Below are 27,231 nucleotides of genomic sequence, written 5' to 3'. Positions count from 1 at the left end.
CAGAAGGAAGCCCCGGTGAAGGCCGGGGACGCGCTGGAGGGACTATATCTCTCGGCTGGCCTGGGAACGCCTCGCCATTCCCCCGGAGGAGCTGGAGGAAGTGTCTGGAGAGAGGGAACTCTGGGCATCTTTGCTTAGACTGCTGCCCCCGCGACCCGGTTCCTGATAAGCGGAGGAAAATGGATGGATGTAAAAGTAAAGCACTAGGCATTTTAAGTATTAAAACATGACAATAATAAATTAATAAATCAATATCATCATCATAGTTTTGAACCAGAAACACTGGCAACTGAAAGAAAAGGTTTATCAAAAATAGCTTGTGCCAAATTTAGTAGTCACACTGTTTCAGACAAATAAAATATTTTCCATTGCTTATTTTGTAGTTCGATTTGATTTTACTTTAGGATAAGTGCACACTGGCTGGATGTGCCATGTTGTTAGGTATTAGGTTGGCCTAGACCTGAGGATGTCGATCGAGATCATGGGCCAAAAAAGAAAAAAAAAAACATTACTGAGACATCCTGAATTTAACCTAATGCTGTACAAATTAGCCTATATTCTCCTCAAATACAGGTAAAGTCTGCTGTACAATGTGTCTAAAGTTATACATTATTGCCACAATAAATGTTTTTTTGCTGAATGCTATGTTTTTTTCTAAATTTAAAAGGTTGATCATTTTGTTCAAGCTTAAATGACTTTAAGCTGACATAGGAGTGAGTATATAATACTTTTATTTGGCTTAGCAATGTCTCTTCTTACTTTATTTACTTGTGTGTGGCTCAAGGCAACGATATTAGTAGCCATTATTGGTGGTTGCTGTATCCAGTCTCTACAAGTGAACGTGGAGCTGCCCCAGTACAAAGGCAGAGTGCATAAGGGGTTGTGGCATGTGGCTCAGCAGGTGGTGGACAGGCTGAATTAGCAGTAATAATGCCTGAGGCTGAGCAACAGGGTGCTCACTGTTTAATCAGGTTATCTGGGAGCAGGGGCACAGCAGTATGTCTGCAGGGGTTTAAAGGGGTTTCTTGAAGGACAGCAGGATAGTGACACAACTCTCAGTGCGGAATGATCCTGAGCTGAAGGAAGGAAGACTTAAAAACTGGAAAAAAAAAAGAACTGTTTACTTTAAGGAAGATCTCTTTGAACTGCACCTTAAAAAAGAGCTTCAAAGCAGTTTTCTTGTTGTTCGCTTTATTTGAAGTTTTCTTACATGTGAAGATGCATTTTCAAAACCTATCAGTCTAAATAGTTGTATGAGAAACCAAATGATAGATGCAAAGGGACGTACTGTTTCTGTGTCATAGGAGGAGAGTGCTGCAATCATAGATAACTGGACAATTATGAATGTGAAATAACAATTTATAGAGGCCAGGCATTATCAGGGGAGTGCAATGGTGTGTGACCCTATGGCATGAAAGTATTGCGGTTATATTTCTTACAGGTAAGAGCTATTATGGCAGCTTTTTGATTGTTTCTTCAGGAAGTAGGAGGTTTGTGTGTGTGTGAGTGTGCATGTCCTTTATCTCTTGCCCACATACAGGGACTAAGTGCACATCAGGCCTGTTTTCCTGTGTGCAGGGCAGCATATCCTGCTTTCCAAAACCTGGGAAATTACAGTCCATCCAAGCAGAAAACAGGAGTGGGATTTGGACAACTGGCTTCACCTGTTTCAGGACTTGGGCTCATAAAGTTACACCTACTGTAGATGAAGAAGACAGTAGATTGCTATATGACAGCAGTGTATGTCTGCTGTAGTACAGTGGCGCGCATATGTGCACATTATAGTACAGAACACAATAAATACTGTTTATGAATATGTCACGTATTTTTCCTTCTTCTTCTGTCTATTTACTTTCTTTTTGACCCCAAATTATTCATTACATTTGGCAGTTTTGTATACAAATTTAAGTTTGTGTTAATTTAGTTAGAATGGCCTCCACTCACAACACAACAAAACAACAAAACACTCCTGCCATGTGAACACTGTCCTTGACATTATATAAAACATCTAACATGCATGACATAAAAAAGTCCTAAACAAAGTTTAAGTTTAAGCTGAAGCTTATTTCCTCTCCATATATAGTATGTTCATGCTATCTTGTCGCTTCTCTCTTACTCATTTCCCCTCAAATTCTTTATATTGTTTGTATAGTCAGGTAGTTTACTATATAAGTGTTCTTTAAGTGTCAATCGACAATCAACAAAGTCCTCATTCCTAATATAAAGACAAGCTTTATTACAGTTTAACCCACACTGGTATAGTACTGTAGGTACCTTAGCACTTCCACTTGGATGGTATAGGTCAGTGTTTTTTATATGACCAGAAAACAGCAATTATGTTAAGGTCAGAGCATTTCACTTGGCTTTATTTTCACAGATTTTTTTTTAAATGAGCTAGATTATCCATAGACATATACCCAGATTTCTGGACAGAGATACACACAGAGATAAGTATCCCCTTGAGTACACACAGACACATACACACAAGCAAAGACACACAGTACTGCATGTAACTGCCAGAGGGGTCAAATGTTTAGGCTTTCACCTTCAGTAGTAACAGTTCTTCCACTTCAGCAACAAGATGGATTAATCAGAAATCCTCTCTCTGTGATGCCTTAGCAGAAGAAAACAGCCCCAGTGGGGCACGTTTAAGCCAAAAGGACAGGTAGTAAGGGGAGCCGTGACTGTAAAATCTGATTAAACAACAAAACCATGTAGGCATCCATGAGATCTGTGCCTTGTGCTGAAAGGTATAAGGATCAAATTTTGCAGTGTCACCAAATTAGCAAATTGAGGGGGATTATGTGTGGGTGTGCGTCTGCATAAATGAAAAGCCTGAAGGAATTTAATATCTACCTTGTTTTTAATACAGTACTGACTGCACATGGAATTTTAATACAGTATCTATGAAAACCTGCCCTGTATTGTGTGTAAAGAAGGGATTAGTGTATACAATCTTTTATTTTTAGAAGAAATGTGAAAACAACTGGAGCAACAGTGACAGTAAAGAAACCAATATCTGGGAGTTTAGGAACTGAGGAGAAGACCATCAAGCTGCATTATCAGTATACATCTCATTCCTCTTTCAAACTGTAACCTCATGTATAGAAATACAAGTGGTACAGTAAAACACTCAGTTCTAATGCACATAATAGAAATAATTGAAATACACCATGGCATGCAGAGGTTATGTCATGTTTTCTGCTGAAATAGAGTCTCTCTGGTAAAATACTATTAATCTGTGTTTGCACATAATAAAGTCTGTGTGTACAAAGGTCTTGCATACCTCAGCTGGTAGGAGCTGTCAGTCTATACTTGTATATCTCCTGGTGTGTGTGTGATCAGTTTACACTGCTATGTTGCTGAATTATAAGCAAACGATTTCCATGATACAATGAAACTGCGCCTTGGAATTGTATGTGTCACTGCTAGTTGTAATGGTGACCTTGACTGATCTATAATATATAAACTTGTAGTGCATGTATTATTAATATATAACTTTCCTAGCCCTAATTGTTATCTTCAAGTTGCTGTCTACAAAATATAACCTGCAAAAAAATTTGATCTCACTATAAAGAGAGTCAGAGTCAGAAGCCTGAGCTCCTCTAGGTTCATTTCCATAGGAGAGATCTGTCAAATGATGCCACCATTTGACATCTACTCTGTCAAAAATAGGTAAAAATAGCCAATTTTTATTTATATATTTGTTTTTTATACAGTTTGACAACCCAACAAAACTTTTTGAGGGGACCGCTTTGCACAGTTTTTCCAAAGCTGAGATATTTAAAAATCTAAAATTCAAAACAGCTGTCAGTTCACAGCTTGGTCTTTCTGGAGTTGAGATAGGTCCATATGGTTCTCTTTTAGCGAGCCCTCACTTTGTCACTGTGCACTGTGGCTTGACAGACAGAATATAGGGAGCAGAGTATGGTGCCTTTCAGATCTGCTGTCAAGGGGCATCACAAGGGAGGATGCCACTTTCTACTGCCAAGAACCGGCTGAGGTGCACGGAGCCCAAATAAATACAACCAAAAATATAACCAAATATTAGGATGTCTTTTGTTGCAGTTCTGATAATTAGCCTGCAACCACACATCATCTTCTCCATGAAGACACCACAAAGAAACACAAGACATTTTTCTCCACTGCACTATTTTGTAGCTGTATGCTTTTTGTCTGCCTCAAATTTCAGCATTTCCAAGGTAAGCACGTACAAAAGATTCACCACACTTACTGTTGTGATGACCTGCATTACCGAAGGTCATCTCTCTACCAGTGTAAACAAGATTGTTATTTATCACTTCACGTTCTATCCTTCCTCAGTCCTAAGCCAATTAGAGCTCTTCCCCACCACTCTCAACCCGACCCATGCTTGTCATAACTGCAGTGATAAGCGCTGTACTCGTCCCCACAGCCCTCTCCCTTCCTCTCCATTTTCCATCTCATTAACATTTATTTTCACCCTAATTGAGCTTAATAAGAAAATAATGTTAGACATTAAATCATTGCGAACATGTAGCCCAGCTGATCACTGTATCTGTTTGTTCTTCCGCAGCAATTGTTTACTTTGTCAGGCGTCTGTTTGTTTGCCTTGCTGGTTCCTGTAATAGCCTACTTAGAATTCCCAGTTTCCATCAGCCCACTTTTTTTCTAAATGTGCTTCCCAAGTTTTGCTTAGTTTGTGCTTTTACTTGCAACAGTGTCTGCATCCATATATTGAAGCGGAGCCTTCAAAACTCTGACCACTGCATTTAGATACCAAGCCAGTCAACTTTATTGATTTACTTCTTCAAAGCAGGCTGTGAAAGTATTTTGATATGCACTGGCCTTGTGCAGATTGTGCAGTTTTTTTGTTTGTTTGTTTGTATTTTGGAGTTTTTTTTTTTTTTTTGTTTGTTTTGTCAATAACAATCAATCAATCTTCATAATGTAAAATCGAGTGGAGAAGGAAAGATGGGAGTGGAAGGAAGGGGCAGGTGTGTTCAATACAACCTCAGGTATAGGTACGGCAGAATTTTAATGCATTGGTGTATATTGGCAAAATCATTTCCACTAAGTGAGAGACCAAAACGTATACACTTAGGGAGGCTTGGAGTCAAAGAACTACCTGATAGCAGCCGACTGCACAAACATGAGGCTGACACATACAGTAGCCTGGGGTGAGAGGGGCCATACTGTATTCTGTGGAGAGAACTATATAATCTGTGTCCAAAACTGTGTCCTAAAGAAACAGCATGATGGATGTTCTATCATTTCTCTTCACTGGTAATAGACTTGGGATTTGCCTTCAAATGTTACTTTAAAAAAGCATGAATGGAAGATTTATATCACAATCATCTGGAATTGACATCTCACACTTTATCACATATCTTCCTTTAAAACATGGGGTTATCTGATTTGTAAGATACAGAAACAAAGTGTGAACACAAGATTGACGTTATATGACCTTGTGAAATTGCTAGCAAACAACCACCTGTTTAGACATCTAGCACACAGACTAGCATTCATTTGGAGTCATACTTGTGGTGACCTGAATAATGTAAGTGCAGAGTTTATCCATTCAGCTCTGTTTTTGGTCTCTACCACCTACTTAAGTAAATATCAGACTATTTGGCTTCTAGCTTGTTACTGGTTGTGTTTGTCTGCCGTTTGGAGCTGGGCAGGTAAAATGAGGTTTTAGAGCATCTTTGCTGAAAATAACAACCTGCTGTGGCAGAAAACAAGGCTGATGAGAATAAAGAAATGGAACATTAACAGCATTTTTGGGCTGAAAAAACAAACCAGTGAGAAGATAAAGAGCTCCATAAAACTGAGGGGAACAGCAGCGTCTGGTCTTAATTATCTGTGGGTTTATTGTTGCAAGGAGCACACATGCAAGTAGTAATATGAAGCAACATTACTATAAAAATACAGATTTAACATCTAACATAGAACACCTACAGTATATAAAAATGCTTTGCCATGCAATAGTGAAAGACCAGCAGCTTTCTCTTACTTATAAAATGCCTTTAGAGTAATGTGGATTTTAATCTACCTTTGAATATTTCATGTTTCGTCCTCGCACAAGCCATTAGCTACAGTGTGAAGAGAGACACCCTTAATGGATGTGAATGGGACAGCTCACCAGTACCACTGGGCACCATCTACATGATACAGTTTTCATTCTGCACACAGTGTTGGGCTACTGATAAAAAGGCAAAGTTGTATTTGATTGGAGACCCTTGTTCTGAGTTATGACTGGAACACAGACTTGCTATCTCCTCGTGATAAGAGGAGAGAGAGCAAGATATCACACTGGCTGGGAAAGGCACAAGGAGGAGAGAGACAAGCACCAAGAGAATGTGAAGCCTGCAATACAAAGTGTGTGCAAGTGCACATGCACATGTACGATATGCAGTAGTGTATAAGGACACGTGCCAGCCTGCCCTCAGAGATTAACTGATGATTATTAGTAATAGCTCAGGCAAATGAATGGTATAATTGATGTTAGAAGTTAATTCTCCCCAGACCACTGAAACAATGGAACATTAGACCGGTTTTGGTTTTCACTGTGATAGAATGTAGCCATCGACTGAAACGTTCAGTTAAATCTCACTGTTTTTATGGTTAGACTATAAAGGCACAATCACTCAGAGATGGTTTTTGGAAAGCAATTTTGCACTAATTTCAAACTAGGTCTGGAAATCAGACACAAAACTAAGTTAAAGTCATATGGTGTGGTTAAAACTGAAATCTATGGCATATTTTAGTTACCTGAGTGTTATTTTAAAACATCTGCATGGTGGAATGTTGCTCCTGAACAACAGTTTCAATAAAATCTGTTTCTCTGTTTGTTCAAGCCATCACATGACAAGTGATATGTTTTGCACAGTCTCTTGTAGTGTCACCTTGGAAATCAAAAACAAAATATAAGCACTGGATAGCCTTTTTTGAAATGGTGCTAATTCAAACGACTAGCACGCTTCAACATTTTCTCCCATGTAAAGAAAACAGAAGAACAAGTTATCTGAAGCAACAAAGAAGCCAAAAGGGATTCAGACAAACCATTCAAATATCAGGGTGAATATTGTTTCGGAAGCCTCGGCACTGTGGAAACAAGTAAAGAAGATAAGGGAATCAAGGAGGAATCAGCGTCTTTTGGACAGGTAATATTCTCGATAATAAAAAACTTGTAGCTAGCAGCTCTAATAAATCACACTGGTTTTATAGACTTGCTACCCATATGTCTATATATATCGAAAAATCCTACCAGTGGCTGGACAAAGCTGGACTGAAAGACAGCACAGAGGCACTAATCATGGCAGCACAAGAACAAGCTCTAAGTACAAGATCATTAGAGGCTGGGGTCTACCATACCAGACAGGACCCCAGGTGCAGGCTGTGCAAAGATGCCCGAGACAATCCAGCACATAACAGTGGGGTGCAAGATGCTAGCAGGCAGGGCATACATGGAACGCCATAACCAACTGGCTGGCATAGTGTACAGAAACATCTGTGCTGAGTACAGGCTGGAAGTCCCAAAGTCAAAATGGGATACACCTCCAAAGGTGGTTGAGAATGACCAAGCTAAGATCCTGTGGGACTTCAAGATACAAACTGACAAACTGTGCGCAGGACCCTAGAAGGAACACAAGAAGCTCGAGAAATACCAAGGGCTGAAAGAAGAGCTAGAAAAGATGTGGAAGGTGAAGGCACAAGTGGTCCCTGTGGTAACAGGAACACTGGGGGCTGTGACCCCCAAACTGGGAAAGTGGCTCCAACAGATCCCAAGGACAACATCTGAGATCTCTGTCCAGAAGAGTGCAGTGGGGGAAGCGATGGGTAGAGTGGTCATCTCCCAACCTAAAGGTTGAAGGTTCAAATCTCAGTGCCTGCAATCCACATGTCAAAGTGTGCTTGGGCAAGATGCTGAACCTGCCCCCATTGGTTGAGTTGGCACCGCAGATGGCTGCTGTCGGTTCTGTACCGGAAACAAATTCCTTGTGTATAACATACTTGGCCAATAAAAGTGATTATCCTTATCCTAGGAACAGCTCAGATACTGCACAGGACCTGTAAGCTCCCAGGCCTCTGATAGAGGACCTGAGCTTGAAGGAAGGAAAACAAGACTGCCCCAAAGCATGGGGCAGGACGCCAGTCCATCGCAGGGCCAGTATGGAGACATTTAAAGTAAAAAAAACCCTGCTCATACAGACTTATGGAGATACAATATTATCTGACACAATATCTATCTATCTATCTATCTATATATATGTTTTTTTTTACTTTAAATGTGTGCCCTGTCTTTGCCCACTCTCTAGTCTTCCCCAGTCTAGTCTTGGAGTCTCTGAGAACTCCAAAACATTATTTCACTGAGCTGTCATAACAATTTGAGGATATAGCCAACAACTATTAGATACTGTACTGTACGTGTGGTTGCTTTGAAAATGTCTGTGTTGTGTATGTGTGCAAATGCTTGTGTAGCTATTTCTATGTGTGTGTCTATAATCTTGTTCTGTAAATTATAGTAGCAATGCTGACAGAATGAAAAAAGTATCTGCCTTTAGTCTCATATTAATACAGAGAAAGTACTGTGCATGAAACAGGCAACTGATTTACAGCTTAGTTGAAATAAATGAATTTGGAAAGATCTCTTTTAAGAACATATTATTTTTTCTAAGCATTCCCCTCAATGGATTAACAAGACATGACACTGCCTATAACCATGTCAACACTGGTAAGGAGGGCAACAGTTTTCACTTATACTGTTGCTATACAACGTATCTTTCACAGCACACATACTGTTTACAATAACTGTGGCAAAATAAAAAAACCAAAGTTCTTAGAAACATAAAATTTTTCCAGTTGACTTACAACTGTCACATTTTTAAAGCTGCATTCATTAACTTCTCCCTCAAATTTTCAACTGTTAAGGGCAAAGTGAGAGTGAAAACAAACTCGGGCAGTATCCCCTCACTCTGCTTTCCCTCTGCTCCTCTTTGCCCTTCCTGCCCTGTCTGTGAAGCTATGTCATATGTGGTCACAATAGCCAGAGACACTTGTGGCAGTCAGGTGGTGCAGAAGTAATAACTGGTTCCAGAACTGATGTACACAGAATATAGAGCCTGTATTGTAGAGTGTGTGGTTTTCGAAGGCATTGCAGCAGCACAATGCCAAATAAAGAGATTTACATTTTGGCGATCTGTACGTGTATCTAACGATGTCTGTAGAGGATGTATCTGCAGTAACACAAGCAAATTACACCGAGGAGTGTTTTTTTCCCAGTAATACTGACACAGTAAAAATGTTCTAGCCGCTGGACCAAAACTGAGTAGAAAAACTTAAGAAAATTATTTCATTTGCTAGCAGCTCTTAGCAGATGATACAAACACTGCAGATAAATGAATGTCTGTCCTGTTTGTGCTCAAACTGAACACTAAAGTGGGCGTTTAGACATACAGTAATTGACACCACTACTGTGTTAAAAGACAGAAGGCTTTTAGGACCATGTGCTGTGTTTTGCATCATAACGTGCTGTAACAACACTGGCAGAGGTAGGACTAAATACTAATAAAAAGCAAGACTGGGATTCTAATGTTTCCCAAAACATCCAGACCCACATGATACATAGTGGAGGGAATGCTACACGGTAAATAAGCTAGTTTATGAGTAGTCATTCTTACATCTCATTGGCTACATTCATATTGGTAATCTGGTCTGCACAAAAACACACACACATAAACATGCCAAAACTCAGATTTAACTAGCAGAGCTCATGCTCTTGACTCACCGTCACACTGTTGAGTTAATGTAGCATGTAAACATGTTACTCCTTAAAACTTTGCTTTCTAATACCTGCGTAAAACCAAGTCTTCACAGTGTTATGGGCACAATGTAGTGTCAACTAATGCACCTTTTACTGGATCATCACTGCTTTGTATATTTAGAGTACAATGCTGTTCAGTTATAAAGCAGGGCTGCAGCTGATGTCTTGTTACACATACGCTTTTCTAGCAGACCAATAAATCCCTTAACCAGTCATTCATCGGATACAGGTCGCTCTATTACTGAGTCTCAAAGGTGCCAGTAAACATTGTGAATCAGACTGTAACAACCGAAAGCAAATGCCGTGGTTACATGATGCATGTAATAGTAAGCACTAATACCAGATCAGGAAAAGACAAAAGAAATTTAGTAAGTATGTTTGTGTGTTTCCTCTCAGCTTTCCTCTAGGTTTCTCTCCTGCCTGCTTTCCTCTCACATGTGTTTTTATTTATAAAGCAAATTATTTTGCTTTTTGCTATTTTACAAAAACCAGTTAGCTGATCAACAACTTGCACCCAGATGAACACCCTCACTCATGCCTGGTTTCAAAAAACAGGATAAGATCAACTGTCTGGCTTAAAAAGTAGATTTTTTTCTGCCCCTTTCTTCCTTTCTGTTCTAAAGGAAATGCTTTCATCAGGCAGACAACCCCGAGGGCACCGACCCCAGCAGGCACCTCAAAAAGCCTCTAATGTTATTTTATCATAGAAGAAACCACCAACTTTTAGCTGATAGCATCTATTCAGCCTTGACAAAATACAAAGTTCACCCTTTCACAAACAACACTGCCAATATGTACAAATAGCAAGCTGCAAAATCAGAGTGAATTTCAAAACCAACCACAAGTTTTAGTCCCATATACCAATATATTGAATATATGTTAAATTTGAAAGAAACTAGTGATATTTTGTTTGAACTAATGAATAATGTGACTGAGTTGAAAAAGAAATAACAGGTGAACAAAAGTAGAAAATGCAATAAAGCTGAGCCTGACGAAGAAAACAATAAATGTGTCAAGGAATCAGAGACTGGAAGAGGTGGACAGAAAGGTGAGAACCAGCATACACACAAACACAGTAATCGTCCTGATCTAACAAAGGCACTCAAATACACTGACCTCATAGGAGGCGATGGCCTCCCGGTCCAGTGAGCGACTGACTGACACCTCTCCTGTGTCTATGTCAATGATGAAGAGACCTTTGGGATCCTGGTCAGCACCGGGGCCTTTCAGTCGGAAGATGTGGTTCCCCGACTTCTGTGCTGAAATCACCTGCAGACACACACACACAGGCATCAATGACTGAAAAATTTGTAATGTGTCCCATTAAATTCTGAGCCATTCTGTTTTTTGAAGCAATGAATTTTTCAGTTTCTGCGTCTATTATTTATTTATTGAACTGCTCCATACTGAAAAACACTTTTTTTTTTTAGAATTTGTTATTATATATTTGAGCAAAAGAAGTTTACTGTGTCTTGCAAATCTTGGATAGCTCCTAGCTAAGAATTTCTATCAGATAAGACTTTGATTTGATTTCATCAGTTAGTAAATTCAACTCATATAAAATAAAGAAAGTTGGCGTTACCTCCCTGAGCACTGGAGGCCTGCTGTAACCACTGGTTACTACATAAGAAGATTATTTTTAGATTAGGCAAGTAGAGCAGTTAACCCTTTTCTTAATAATTAAGGTTGAATATTATGTAGGTTCTTTTTTTCAATTAGAACATTTGGAGCCAAACACTGATATTTCAATCAATCCTCTTCTCTCATACAGGAATGATCAGACTCAGGGACTTTTTGGTTAGATGTACTCACATGAGACTGCCGCAGCCAGCAGCATCCACGGGTACCCCAGTAACAGGAAGGAGCACGTTAAAAAATAAAAACAAACAAAAAAAAAAGGAAAAGAAAGAAACAGAAAGCAAAGCATGTTAGATTCACACAGCACAGCAAAAACAGCAGCATAAGCCTTGTAAAGTTTTTATTACAGATCTTGAGATCTGGGAAGATGATACTGAAAGAAAAAATGAAATCATCTAAAAATGCCAAACTTTATTTGTAGTTTTAACAAAGTTTTATACTTTCTAACATAATGGACAGTAATAGACTTCATATTTACAAGTCCACCTAAACACTCATTGATTTGCTGCTAAGTCATTGTTCAGGAGGATATAATGTTCATTCTTTAAAGGAATAGTTCATTTTGTGAAATAAGATAATTTTCTTCCTTGTTGACAGATGAGAAGATCAATATTGCCTGTTGGATTAAATGAGCATAAAGACTGGAGACAGGGGGAAACAGCTCATGCTGTCCCCAAGGATAACTAAACCCACTGACCATTTCTTCTTAAACTTACTAATTAATATGCCACATTTGTTTGTTTAATTTGTACAAAAGCTTTAGTATAAAATGGAAAATCTGCAGCTTTATGGGGGTTAACTACTTTGCTACCTTTGTTTGGACAGAGTCATGATTGCTGATTCCTCCTCTTCTCACTATTTACGCCAAGCTAACCTAATGGCTGCAGGCTCCAGCTACATATTTGCTGTGGGAAATGAAAGTGGTATTAATCTTCTCCTCTCACTCAGCAAGAAAACAAATGATGATGATTTACCCTAAAGCATCATGCACAGTGCAGTCACTAGCTTAAAGTACTGACTTTCACCTTCAAAGACTTTGGTGTTCCTACACTGTTTATCATCTGGATGTGAACCCTCCTGAATAAAAGTGTATAGTCAGCACTTTAACCTTAATCATGTTTTCAGTTTAGATCCAGTGTGATGGAATGTAGAGCCAACGGTACCACACTGTGTCACTGTCTAAATAACTTGCAGACTGTCTAAACTGCCTGTGTATTCTACATCCACATAAACACACACAGGGTTGCTGTCAACACCCTTCTGGGCCTCACTTCTGTAACTGTATGTAATAGATCTAAACGATCCCCCTGCACTAAGCCTCATGATCAGAGGGGTGCCATGAGGTCACCTTTAATGCGAGCGTGCTTCAATGGGACGGCAGCTAAAATAAAATACAGGCCTTTCTACTCCCCACTTGAAAGAGCATGGGAGATGAGACAGCAGTGTTACAAGCCTATGCCAGATGAAGCTCAAGCCCTTACAGCCTCTCCAAAGCTGCCTGCCATTTATCTCCATGTCTCACTTCATCTTTTCCCTCTATTCCTTCTCGCTCTTGGGCATCTTGCTCCCCCACTTGTTACACTCTCTAATATATCCACCACTGCTCTTCTGCTAAACATTGATATCTCATTTTCCATTCATCATTTCCCACTTCTCTGTATTGTATCCTCTTGCTCTCACTTCTGTTCATTTTGTTTGTCATACCAAACGATAAGCACAAGAAATGTCAAAAGTATAAAAACACAGCAAGGCAGCTGTTCAAGGACAATACTGAAAATATTTCCTCCTTCCTGTCCTGCTCTTGTCTCCTCTTCTTCTTCCTTAGCTTTATTCATTTCTTTGTAAACTAAGAGGCAGTATTTGTCACCAGTAACATTTCCTACTACGAATTGTTAGAAACTCCTGATCATACAGCTAAGTTTATCAGCACGCATTTTCCTCTTCTTTTCATGATTGTGAGAATAGAAACACTGATATACAAAGCTCACCTACGCACACATACACAAACATGCTCACACAGCTGTCATTCAGGACAGAGATATTTCTGAGTGGTAATCATGGAGGCAGACGGCACCTGCTGAGAGTGACAAACTGGGTCAGATGAAGAAAACCAAAAAAGGGATGAGGTGCAACATTAGTTGGGTTCCAGATGGCTCGGCGTCAAACTTGGATAGACACAGGGGGAGCGGAGGACGCACAGGGAGGACGGTGAGGGGCGTGCGATGATGCAGAATGAGAGAGAAAGCGAGAGAGGAGGATGCAGAGTGGGTGAGAGAGGGAGCGAGCATGGATAAAGACAATAACTTCTGCTGAAGAGTAACTGAAGTGTCAGGAAAAGATTGCTGTGATTAGGAGATGTCTCTGTGGGACAGAAGTGTGATAATCTGCACTGTGCACACACACACACACCCTTCGCCCTGCTCAAGCGCTGGCAAAGAAACATAAACCCAGCGACCCCCCCCCCCCCCCACCCCCAACACCCCCCCACACACCCACACTTTTAAACACACACCCCGCCCCCCCCCCCCCCACACACACACACACGCACAGAATCTCACCTCCTTCTATGAGCTCTCATTACCAGCTGAGCGGACATGAAAGACTGTGGGGTTTTTGAAACTGCAGGAAGATGACAGGAGGTGTGGTGCTGTTGTGCAGCACCAAACACCCCTGAGCACACTGAGAGAACGAACACCAAAACAATGGATCTACACCAGCATGTGTAGTAATGCATTTTAAAACCTTGATAACACATCCTGCTGTCTGTGTTTCTGTCAGGTGTCACGAGGGCAACAAATGAAAAAGCATCACAGGTGTGTTAATATGCCCACACACACAGACACCTCAAAAAAACCTATGGAAAAACTGTTGTGCAAAAATTCACTGAAGTGAAATTCTTTGTGTGTGTGTGTGTGTCAAAATCAAGATAAAAATCTGCTGTGCGAGGCAAACAATGGCAAAGAAATTATGGAGTTGGTCCAAAGAAAAAACATCATCACACTGAATCATTACCATGTACATTCTATAAACAAACATACACATCCCAGAGAAATAGACACATATGCTTCTCATGTCCTTTTGAGGGAGAGTCAGGGAGGGGTTTCAGCTTTAGTCAGTTTGTGTCACTGATTGTGTATGTATGTGTCTCTGTGCATGTGTGTGCATATGAGAGAAAGAGAGCGAGAGAGAGTATGCAGTAGCATCCCTCTGTGGTGGTTCTGTTGTCCCTATCAAGGTCACACAGCCAGCTGCGAATGACAATCACTGGTCATGAAAGGACTCCTGGGACCAGGCCAGGCCTTGTCTGTGTGTGTGAGAGAGAGAGTGAGAGAGGAAGAGAGAGAGAGAGAGAGAAATGAGATGGGAAGAGGCAGTGAAGTGATGGTCTTATTGTCCCTGTGAATGAGAGTGCATTTCTGCACGTAGAACCTTGAGTGTACAAAAATGTGTCTACAGTGTGCGTGCATGTGTGTTCAGGCATGTCAGGCTTGGACCAGTTCTCTGTCTGATTATTCTGCTATTACAATCTGCTAATAAGAGGGACAAGGCAAGGTGGAAATGCCTGGTGAAGTCACAGCTGGGTAGAAACCCACTGAGTCTTCAATTTAGGAAAATGATCACACTAATTAAAAAATTTCTTTGACTTGTTAGCCAGGCCAGGTTACCCATCAGCCACTGTGTCCTGAGAAAAATCACCGAAAGCCTGAGAGGGAAAATCAATCAAGAGGAATAAATTTTGAAAATAAAAAAAGAAAAGAAACATGAAGTGTCTATGTTAGGAGGGACATCTCTCGCAATGGGAAACTGTGTTTATGACAAGAAGCTTCAGTTCACAGGGACCAGCTTGTCCTTGTCTCTTTACACTGTACATTATGTCAATGTTTTCCTTTCAAGTCAACAACTGAACAGCATATTCTTTTAGACCCTAATGCAAGACCGCAGCCAGGGAGACATGGTTAAAGATAACAGAACTTTAATAGGCATTTGTGACACTTGAATAAACAGGAGAACACTATGGCAAATGCTGAGGTAGAACAACTACAACTTGGTTTCATAAATATGACTAATCCAATATCCTTATGAACAACAGAAAACTAAACAAAGCTCTCCTGAATACGAGTCTCAAAACAGTGTCTGAACAAAATCACAGAAGGTGAACAGGAGAACACACTTCTGCTTAAGTGATAGGTGGAAAATATAACTTCTGTAAATAGGCGGAGAGTAGTAAGTTATGAATGTAGACTTGGTAAATTATAGACTTTGAGCAAACAAAAGCCATGGCCATGGGAGCTGATGTGACCAGACATGGAGGGTGGCTACGTTGAGGCCGATCTGGAAGCCGAGGGCTAACAGGATGGTGGCCACAGGCCCAGGCATGCAGCTGAGACCAGTTCGGATGGTGGAGATGTGAAGGGCAATACTTTGGACGGGAACCCTCTAGAGGACAGCAAAATGGAGCCCAGTGATGAGAACAGCAGCCCTCTGGAGGACAGCAGTATGGAGGCCAGTGTCAAAGACAGAGTTGAGCAGGAAGCAGGGGCTTGGGATAAAATACAGGGTAGGTTGATGAGGCCAGCAGAGTGGTGACCAGGCAGGATGTCAGCTGGTGAGGCTGACTCTTGAGCAGGCTGGGCGGCACATTGAACAACAGATGTGGCATCAGCAGCTTCATCCAACCCACTGACAGGAACAGACTTGGTATCAATGATTTCAGATGACCTGATGAGACATTGTGGCTGACCCACAGACCAGAACTGATGCAACAGTGATGGCTTCAACCGACTCATGGACAGGCATGACGTCAGCGGGGACGGCTGACTCTTGAGCTGACTCAGCAACAGGCTGGTCCCTGGTCAGGGTGCTGGGCAATGGAAACTCTGGGTGGCTGGGCAGCTGAGGCTATGGTGCAGAGAAGGGCTGTGGCTTTGGTGCATGAGAGGGCAGAGACAAAATAAAAGCTCGAAACAGGAAGTGGCCAGGGATCAAGACATTTTTTAACCTAAAATAATAATAATAATAATAGCCCTGTGATAGACTGGCAACCCTATTCAGGAATAAGGGATATAGATAATGGATGGATGGATAATAATAATAATTCACACAAGGCAACAGATGAAAATATAATAAAGATATAGTAAAACAATCCAGAGAAGAAAAATCACATTTGATTGAGTTGCCTGTAGCCATGGAGAAAGGCTATGGCAAGCTATGTTCGCTTGCTCAAGCAGCAGAATGAGCAATCACTGACTCGTGCTTAAACTCACAAAAAGAGTGTGTGTTTTTAAAGCTCATTAAAATGAGTTTCACATCTGCTTGATGTGTCTGGGGGTCCAGGCATGAATTGGAATTTTCATCAGACGTTTTTAGCTCAACTCACCTCCAGCACACATCCACCACAAACGGGCATGATTAACATGCCAATAGTTGAGGGGAAAAAAAGGCGGGAATTTTCTGGTTTTCCTAAGACAATGAAAAGAATCAATCAGACTAAACGATGAGGCCCACGGGCTGCTCGCTTTCTAATGCCATAACATCTCACAACTCAGCTTGCTCACTTCCTGCTTGGAAGCTCAGATAGTCCCTCTACTGAATTGCAGATAAGACAGATAAGAACAGGTGGAAATACAGAAATAAAAACAAAAATACAGAAATAGTAGAAGAAAAGAAAACTTGTAACAGACACCAGGTAAAGAGCAACAAGACAGGGAAAGGAAACAGACTGACATGCAGAACAAATAAGGACACACTCTGTGCTGAAGCAATGGAACAAAGGTGCCAGACACATCTATCCTCTTACTACAACATATTAGCTGGGGCTACAACCAAATCAGGGCCTCATTCCTCTCACCAACAGCACTTTATTGGAGCTGTCATGTCAAATCAGATGTGTGTTGATTTGTGAACTGGGCCCTGAGGTAAGGAAGGAACACAGGTTGAATAACTGACAGCTCCGGCGCAGCAAGGAAAGGTAGGTTTGGTTTATGGATGGAAATGTTGGTGATTTCAAGCTGAGACATCTGAGATTTGCATTTGTTATTTTTGGAGCTCTGTGTGTATTTTGTTGTTAGGTTGTGAGTTTGCACTTCTCTTTATGTGAACTGGTGAATCTGAGGTACTAACTTTTTGGAATAAACTTGAATTTATCCATCTCTCCTTTTGCTATAACCTCTTTTAATATAAGGTGTGCAGAGATCTGGAGCCTATCCAAACACATGGGCAAGTGGCAGGTCATCACTGAGCAACTCCTCACAGGGGTAACACAAACATCCACAGCAGGAGTACCTCATATCCCTGGGCAATTAAGGCTTCCCAAATATTCTACATATATTTTGTTCTTTTACCAGAACAAACACACAGATACGAGAACACACACATGCCTGGAAATAAGGCCCCTGCAGACTGTGATGTCTACAGTCCAGCACCTTGTCAGTGTGAGGAAACAGCACTAACCACCACATGAAACCAGACAAATCCAAAGTGACACCAGGGACCTTATTTATCAAAGCATGCATAGAACAAGTTCTAAATGTGTACATAGAAACTGTCTGTACAAACAAGAAAATTGGCATTTATCAGAGTTGTTAACACTGTGAACAATGACAAATCTCACCTGTTCTATAGTCATCTGCTTGTGCACGTACAAACTTATTTAGATACACAAAATGCTAAACGTGGCCCTCTGAAAGTCCTCGCTAATGTGTAGAGCTGTTGTGGACAAAACTTGGAAAATAACATTAAGAAAGACTGTTTGCATCATCAGAGGAGGCACGTGGGAAAGTTTCCAATCACACACCAGACTCATGGGCATCACGTTATGCCCGTACAAATAGTTACAACGAGAGAATATGAGAATCACCACGACCTCCCTGTGGTGCAGTGGTGAGGGGCTTCCATTATATAAAAAGTTGTGCCTATTGCCAGCACAGTAAAGTATAATAATTTAAAGCTATGCTCTATCAGCATTTTGTACAGTCGCTGAGAACCACTGTAACAGTTAAAAATCAGTTCAGCCTCGTTAGTGTTGGACAGAGTTTTGTCTAAGTAAAGATACAGACAGCGAACACAAACACATTCATCACACAAAGAGGGACTGGCAGCTGTTTGTAAAACCATCAGGCTCTGGTCATCACCTGTAACTGGCCTGCCATCAGATTTAATAAGAATCCTAGATTGGTTGACATTAGGAGAACTGCACACAGTGGCCCAAACCAATGGCTGGAAGATTATTAATACAATACATTTTTGAGCCTCTCAAAACACTTTAATGACCCTTTCTACTATCCACATTTTATCCATTACATACTGAATAATGGATAATTGACTGATGCATCCCTTTGACGTTTTAGGACATGGTATCCAGTTCTCTACATGGTACAGGTAAACTGGCAGGGAAATGTGAAACCATAATACATGCACCATCAGACTGATATAGCATCTGTGAAAATGTAGAGTACTGACAGTGGCAAACAATTTTTCCTTGAACACTGAAGTTACCCATCCATTCATTATCTATACCCCTTATTTCTAAATAGGGTCATGGAGGGGCTGGAGCCAATCCCAGTGGACATTAGGTAAGAGGCTGGGTAAACCCTGGACAGGGTGCAAGTCTTTGGACTGTGGGAGGAGGCCGGAACACTTGGAGAGAATCCACGCAGGCTCAAGGAGAACATGCAAACCACACATAAAGGCATCACATCAGCCCTGGATTGAACCCGGATCTTTCTTGTTGTGAGGTGACAGCGTTAAGTTTCCCATCCTCCTTTTGCCCCCATGTGAGAATTACACCTTACTCACATTTAATCCCAGGCATGAGCACAAAAGCTTCAGAAATAAACATTTAAACTACTTGAGCTGTGATTGCCTTATCGTCTTAAATAATCTAAAAAACAGTCCTCTCGGTAGTGACTGAGGTGGCATGTACTAAGAGAAACATTTAAGCATATCAGTTTCATTGAACTCTCCAGCTGCTGTGTGAGCTGTTGTGAGCGGTTTATGGGCTCCCAGGGGAAGACCGGGTAGAGACCTCTGTATCAAAACAATTCCACAGCTACCAGGAGGTGACATAAACAACAAAGTTCTCATGCTTTGCCTGTGCGTCCCACTGACAGCCAATCCACCCTCACCCCTCCAGCACACGCACACACTTACACACTACACACGTGCAAGCATGAACACAGTCATACATGTCAAAACATAGTCCTTGCAATCTCACCTCCCCCTTCTTCCTAGTGCTTATCTCCCTGAGAGAAGGAGGGAGCATGAAAAATGACTGGCTTCCATATGGAAGTGGTAGGTTCTGTAAAAAGAGGAAAGCTATTGGTGTGGAAAATCAATTTCACCAAGTTGCCGTCATATAAGCTTCTGCTGGGTAAAATAGCCCACATTAGCTTGTCTTCTCATGCAAAGCTGGATGTGGAGGTAGGAGAGAAGGTTAGAGGAATACAAGAATGAGCAAAGAATAGATGGGATTTGTGACTAGAGAGTTGGAGGGAAGTGGGAACAAGGAAATAGAGGGAGAGAGAGAAAAGAATGCATGTCATGTATGCACTATGCTTCCAGTTCCTCATATGAATGTATATGTGTAAGTACCCAATGGCTATACTAGATAGCTGTCACTTATTTCAATCCACAGCATACTGTAGAGCTAATTTGTGTCCCCTGTGGACCAAATTTATCTCCTGACTATCTTCTATGCCCCTGCAGTTCATGAGGAGGAATTCACACAAACCCCTGTGGATGACAGTTGTACCACCAAAAATATCACCTAATGGTTCAACACATGCAAGTTCACCGCCCTTCACTACCATTCTGGTATCTCCAGGCCTTGCAATTGCTTTAACATATTAAGCACAGGGCTGGTATGAGCTGGAGACTCAGGGTCTGTGCTGTGGTTGTGCTCTCCAGGGTACAATTATCTATTATATACAGGGCTCAGTATGGGATATCTTTTTATGTTCGTCTCTGTAGGCATTGAGAGATCTGGGTGATCTCTTAGTTCCTGCTCATATCTAGCTTAACAAAGCTGCATGACAAGCAAAGATACATCAAAGCTTCATAACAAGGGGGTGAGATAAATGTAGTCTTATACTGGGGCCAGAATGTATGGCTTTTGGTTGACCATTTGTTCTTAGACTCCAGTGATACGATTTATCTTCCACACAGACTTCTCACCATAAAAAATTAAACTATGGAGTTCCTTTTGAGAGGAAATGAATGGAAGAGCTACTGGAGGAGTTCCATGCATTATGTAGTACCACAATTCATAATCTGCCACATAAATAGTATGGTGTCACATCATCTTTGACCTTTTCAACAGGGTCTAGCTAGACAAATAAAATCCTTCAGTAATGATAAAACAATGAGTAAATCCTAAAGAGGAACTACACTTTGGAGGATGTTGTATCATGCAAATAGCCCCAGTTTAAAACTCTGATATTGTAGCAAAATTATATCTGAAAACATACATAACAAAGATTCATGCCTTTTGCAGTAGTGGAAGAAGTAATGTCACAGCTTTCAACTTCCACTGGGAGCCCTAATGACAGCAGGGCTGATAAAACTTCAGTAAAGCAACGAATTAAATTGGGTGTCAAACAGTGATGCTATAGGCGAACACAATTATTTTCTTGCCCCGTCAGACCTTAATAAGGTAAACTAAGAAAAAAAGCTTTGTGTCCTTTGGGAACTTTTGTTTTCTTCCACTAACAAAGCACGGCTTTGTCTCAAATACAGTGTTTGGTCTCTAACAAACTAAAAGATTGAAAATGAAAGCTTTCAATTTTATCATATTGCTTTTTGTATCTATTCACAACAAAGTATAACAACACAGATAAAAGAAAGATGAAAGTTTACAAGGGTAAAACACATATCAGAGAAAACGGTAACCCTGAATGTATAAAATAAAACTATGGACAAATTTTACAGTAGGCATCAGAAAGTGCCTCTGTCACAACATGGCTTTGCATGTACTATGTACATGTTCCATCATTGATCTACCTGTAAAGAATATATGTAATGTGTTCCTTTATTAGCATGTATTACAGCCTGTAAAAATTATGAAATATACTTTGTTCAGGCTTTGATTTTGCACATTGCCCTGTAATAACAATATGTGTTACATAAGTCATTTGCCTGATAAGTTGAGGAAGTAAGCAGAATGAATCAGGACTGCCACAATTCATTACAGATAACACAGAAACCAATTATATACCTTAACTTATATGCAAGCACACACACACACACACACACAGATAAAAAGAAGAAACTAAAAAGGGTTACTCTTTCAAGCAAATATTACCAAAAATAAACATTTCTAAAAATCAAGCTGGTTAATCTACTGTATGTTTGCTTAAGAGGGAATGGGCACCAAGACATTATGATGCAGTGCCTATATATAATATGATATATTCTCCTGATTTGCAGTGTCCACCCTGAAGTCAAACTTGGATGTTAAAGCTTCAGAATAAAACATGGAATCTATATCTGTGTTCATCGTAATATTCAGTGCAGAGTCTGACTTAAGGTTTCTGTGCATGGCCTCATTTCTCAAAAATGATTGCTCTTAGAGGTAGAACGTGTTCAATATGTGATCCTGTGAGGGTTCATTTATTACTTGTGTGCATTTTTGAAAAGGAAACACTGAGATTTTTGGTGTAACTGTCTCTCTTTCAACATAGCTGCCTGTGATAATACTCATTAAAAATGCTAGGTTTCTATGAAGTTGTAAAGCAGTTAAAATAATTGGAAAAGCATGGTGTTTGCTTTCCAAACTGCAGTTTGTCTCAATATCAAGTAATAAGATGGCACTAAGTACACAACATTAATGACTGTTGTTTGTTGATAGTTCACATATGAAGCGTTTGGAGAAACAATAGGCACAGCAGATGCTTAGTGAACAGCCTCAAATTCTAACATACTGGTTAAAGCATGTGCACAAATTATTGACACCTGTAAATTGTTTAGTTTCTCTTTTTAACGTTATTGGATGCTGTCACTGATTTTGCTATTACATGTCCTTACACAATAATAAATAATCTCAGATGTACCGACTAGGATCCTTACAACATGCTTTCTGAACAACAGAGCAGTTTACCTCAACATTACTCATGCTCATAAATTTCTGGCCAAATTTGTTAAGGCACCTCACCTACTGTAACCAAATCATCAAAGAACCTAAGTGCTCATGGCAAAACCTCTGTAAGGAAAATAAACTAAAATGTACTTTAGTGCCCTGTTTGCTCCTACTTTAGTCTGAAATGACTACTGCCTTTGATAATGAGTGCACTAGCAACTTCCTTCATGCATGGCACTGAACGGGTATTAATGACAAGGGAGTAATCTAATACACAAGTCCTCACATTTTTGTAATAATATTTGCTAACCTGCATAACATTTTAAATTATTATGTTATTCTAACTGATCTTAAACTAGTACCTAATGAAACCAAATCACTTGTATCTTTGGTAATATTTATGGGTAAACTCTACCATCTATACTTCAGTCAATACAGGTTTTATATCATACAGTAGTGCTCTGAAATTTATAACCAGTGACAACTTTAGAATAGATCACTGTGATTTAAACAGTTCTTATATGCACACTAATAATGGTTTATACTTGGCTTTGGTGCTGGATAAATCTTACAGAACATCTCTTGAATCTTTATTCAAAAAACATTCAGCAAGCAGCGATTTTTATTTTATTTTTTCAAGCAGGAGCAAGTCAGCAGGAGTCTGTGAAAGACCTTTTAACTGAGTGACATAAGTTATAATTGGCTGCAGGTTAATGGTATTGGACAGAAACTCAGCCTGTGCTGGTGGCAAGCAAACATTCTCACAAGTGAAAGAGACCCAAGCATCTCTGATGGCAGTTTCTCTAGTCTTCTATATTCTAACATCATATACTGTAAATGTCAAGGTAAGGTAAGATTAAATGTAATCTAATTGATTGCTGGTCTGAATGACCATGTATATTTTTAATGTACATTAACTGCAAGGTGTCAAAGGCATGTAAACTCAACTGAACTGCCTCCCAGCTAAAATATATTTTAGTAAGATTATTACAGTTCCTCCAGTATGTATATGATATGACTGAAAATAAACTGCTTACTAAAGGTTTAATATACTGTGTACCTGTTAAACAGGTAAAGCAAAGAGACTATTAATAACAAATCATTAAAATATAGAATAAATCACTACATACAAGAACTTCATAAAGCCTTTTATTAAATAATCTAAAGCTTTAATTAATGCACATAATGTACCTTAGGTATTTTTCTGTCGTGGGTGAGCATTTTGAATGCATAACCCAAGTACCTACTGTAGTTCCACTGTGAGACACATTTGGGATATCAAGGCCAGCTGAATGTATGATGGAACCATGTGTAACTTACCCTGCCAATGAGCCTAGGGAAGGGAGCTCTCTGGTTCTCAGTTACAATCATAGGAGGGACCAGCAGGGACCTCTTAGATCTGTATGGTAATGTGTGACCAAGACCCAGGATATCCTACAACACAGAAGAGAAGAAAAAACATTTTCTAACATCGAAATAGTGACGCTTCACATTTTATGTCACATTGTAAAGCTTAAGGTGACGTCTCATAATTCTTACAGCAACCCCACCTTGTTCAAAATGACTTGTTGGCATCCTCTTAGCTGTTACCCTAAACTCCACCAATGGAACAAAAGCACACTTACAGCAAGCAGTAAAGTATGCATTTGATATGTTGAAAAAGATGTCTGAATAAGCTACATGTTATTCTTGGAGTGATTCCTAAATTTTGATTGCAGAGTGGTATGTACTGTGTAATAAGGAATGCACAGCGGCTGAGTGCCTGTATCTGGCAGGCAGCCCCATAGGCTTATACTTCTGGAAAGTAAAGGAGGCGAGAGAATATTATCTGGGCAAACATGAAATAACTGTATCCGTCGCTTTTATGGCAATTTAACTGACATTCTTACACGCTTTATTCAGCCTGTATATTAATTAAGGGCAGGAGAGTGAAGCAGAGCAAACTAAAGCATGAGCAAAAATAATGCAGAGAGATGGCAAACATGAAGAAATGAGAGATGACAAGGTTTTGGCGATGCAATCTAATTGTTCCTGTAGAAGAAGCCAATCTTAAGAACACAACAGAATAATCTAATTTCATTTTCCACCCTCTCGCTGTTGTACACAAAGACGTGGTTGTTCTTGGATAATGGTGAGAGACTTCCCCCTCTTGCCTACACGTTGAGATGACTGATACAGTTAAGGCCCTTCTGCTTGCATGTTGATGGAAATAATATCTGTCACTGGCACAATGAACAGGAAGCTGGGATCTGGGCTGCTAACACAGAGGTGATGACCTTGTGGGGAGGACCGTCTGTTGACTGTCTACACACCTGGACACGAGCCGAGGAGAGACAGCAAATTCAAACACCCACACATCCACACACATATGCGCTGTTATATCTACAGAAATACTTCCAAAAACTATCAACTATCAGTAAGTATTATACAGTACAGTGATGATCCTTGAGTGCTGGGTGGTCCAGACTTCAGTATTTAATGTGTTTTTTTTTTGTTGTTTTTCAATTAAACGTATTTAATATGACCTCCACTAAAATGTTTTTTTAAAATGTTGGCTTACATCATGTAGCTTTTGTGTCTTTGACTTGAGTTTGGTACTGCTTAAGAAAAAGACCATTTACCTGGACCAACAGTACAATTACAGCAAACCATCCCAAGCAATGAGGCACTGATGCATCATGATAATCCAAAAATCCAAAATACTCAATTTAGCTCAAAAGGCAGTGTTTCTCTTAGAAAATGTTTCAGGCACAGTGACAAGAGGATGACAGCACACACACACTAAAATCTTTGGTTATTTATTTATTGCGCAACACCAGACTTTTGGTTGGTAATTTCTATATAAAAGTCACATAAAATAAGGAGAGTATTAATAAGATGAATTTATTGGACACAAATAACTGTCAAAGCTACCAGTCACTTCACAATAAAAGAACTTAGAACAACCTATCCAAAAAATAAATAAATAAAAAGATAAAACCCACATAATGAAATATATCAAATAATAAAACTATAATAGGAAACAAAAGTGCTATTTTCATAATTATTACTTGTCAAAACCTCAATTGTAACAAAAATGTAATCTTAACACATTTCCATTTTAAACTTATTTAAATTGATGAGGTCAACCAACTGGAACTGGAATTGTGGAACAACCACAATTTTAGGCTCTTTAACCTTCTGGGTCCCAGTCAGATGTTCTGTTTGCTTCTATCCACTGGTTCACCTACAGCCTGCCTTTGACCCATATACCTGCTAACACTGGGGCCAACACCCCCTTCTGCCCCTCTCACCTCTCTCACTTCTCTTATCCTCATCTTGAATTGTCTCCAGAGTTTTGGAGACGACCATTAATATTTTTGGCTGAGTACCCCTGCTTTCCTCTTCTTAGATGGTGCCATGCTCACATTAGCATTAATAGCAGCCAAGTTGTTATGTTTTACTGTAATTGGCTTGTAATATGGCTAATTGGCTAATGAGAAATCATCTTGCATTTACTCAAACTTTATTTCAACACCTTTGCTCTGTGATGATTGCTTAGTGATCAATTATGTTAAACTATTATAACAACATTGATTACTGACACATCGTAACGTTTGTGTAACGTATTAAAAGGGCAGAAAAGACGCACTTGCAGTTCCATGAGAAAATATGAACTATCACAATCTTACTGTAATTTGGAGAGGTCTGTGTGAAGGCTCAGTGAAGGTAAACAGGTCTGTTTTGTAGGCATGGCTGGGGGTCTCATTGGCATGGTGGCCCACCATGCCTGTACTTATTATAGGGGAAACTGCAGGGATTGCCTGCATAGAAACCTGCCACCCGTTTCCAAATGATGGCAACCTCAGAACAGACATAAGATAGTCTTCTTTTTCAGGACAAAAGTTATAGAGATTGCCAGCTTCCACAGTTTAGCTAAAGTGTCTCTGACATACTATAGACTACAATCACAAATCCATGCATATCTACTTTGTTATTTTCATGTCTTATGCTCTTGCTGAGAAAATTACGGTTCCAAAAATGTAGAAATATATATATATAGTTTAATGATCATGTGCCATGTCTTTGCATCAACCAAAACAGAGCAAATTAAACAATTTTTGTATGAAGCAGTGTTGTCAGTCCTATCATAGGCACTGACTAACAGCCAATAAGCCAGACTTGAAATAACCCACGTTAGCTTTCCAGCTATTATTTTCTTATCTAACCTATAACCTCGGTCTGTCAAGATCAGCGTGTAAAGCTGCCAATGATGTCGAGGGTGAACTCAATTATAGAGCCAGACGAGTGAAAGTAAAACACTGTCTCTTTAATAAGAGCACTGACAACGAAGCAGGATTCAGATTAAGCACGTAACACTCTCAGGTCGATAATAGAGTCCAGGGTCAGATCCAGTAAACTTGCGCAGACAAGGTTTCCAAGAAAGCATGGTCAAAAAAACAAAGTCCAAGTTCCATACTCAGAAAAGACAATCCGAAATCAGGAGGGCTAGGCAATACTCGGTGGTCACAAGGTAATCTGGGGTCAGAGCTGGAATCACAGGTACAGGAAAAATGCTGGAAGGTCTGAACAGGAGTTAGAACGATCTGGCAGCTTCTTGGTGTTATGTGCCGTTCGCACCTGTCAGTGAGTGAACGAGAAAGAGGCGGACCCAGGTAGCCGACTTCGATGCAAGCAGTGATTTATTATGTACAGTGATAAGGAGAAATAACAAAAT

General features: G+C 40.0%; 1 protein-coding gene across 2 annotated transcripts in view; it reads right to left on the bottom strand.

Annotated features, from left to right (window-relative positions):
* Nucleotides 1–27,231, bottom strand: part of cdh13 (cadherin 13, H-cadherin (heart)) — a 403,886-nt gene that overhangs the window by 230,511 nt on the left and 146,144 nt on the right. For both annotated transcript variants that reach the window (XM_020603006.1, XM_020603005.1), the window contains exons 4-6: nt 23,835–23,948; nt 11,618–11,623; nt 10,922–11,074 (exon numbers count right to left, since the gene is read on the bottom strand). In XM_020603006.1, the coding sequence (XP_020458662.1) occupies nt 10,922–11,074; nt 11,618–11,623; nt 23,835–23,948 (273 nt within the window). The remainder of the gene's footprint in view (nt 1–10,921; nt 11,075–11,617; nt 11,624–23,834; nt 23,949–27,231) is intronic.

The sequence above is a fragment of the Monopterus albus genome, unplaced genomic scaffold (assembly GCF_001952655.1).
Source record: "Monopterus albus unplaced genomic scaffold, M_albus_1.0 scaffold59.1, whole genome shotgun sequence".
Classification (NCBI taxonomy): Eukaryota; Metazoa; Chordata; class Actinopteri; order Synbranchiformes; family Synbranchidae; genus Monopterus; species Monopterus albus.
The sequence above is the reverse complement of the archived record's forward strand: the minus strand, read 5'-3'. Positions and strand labels throughout refer to the sequence as shown.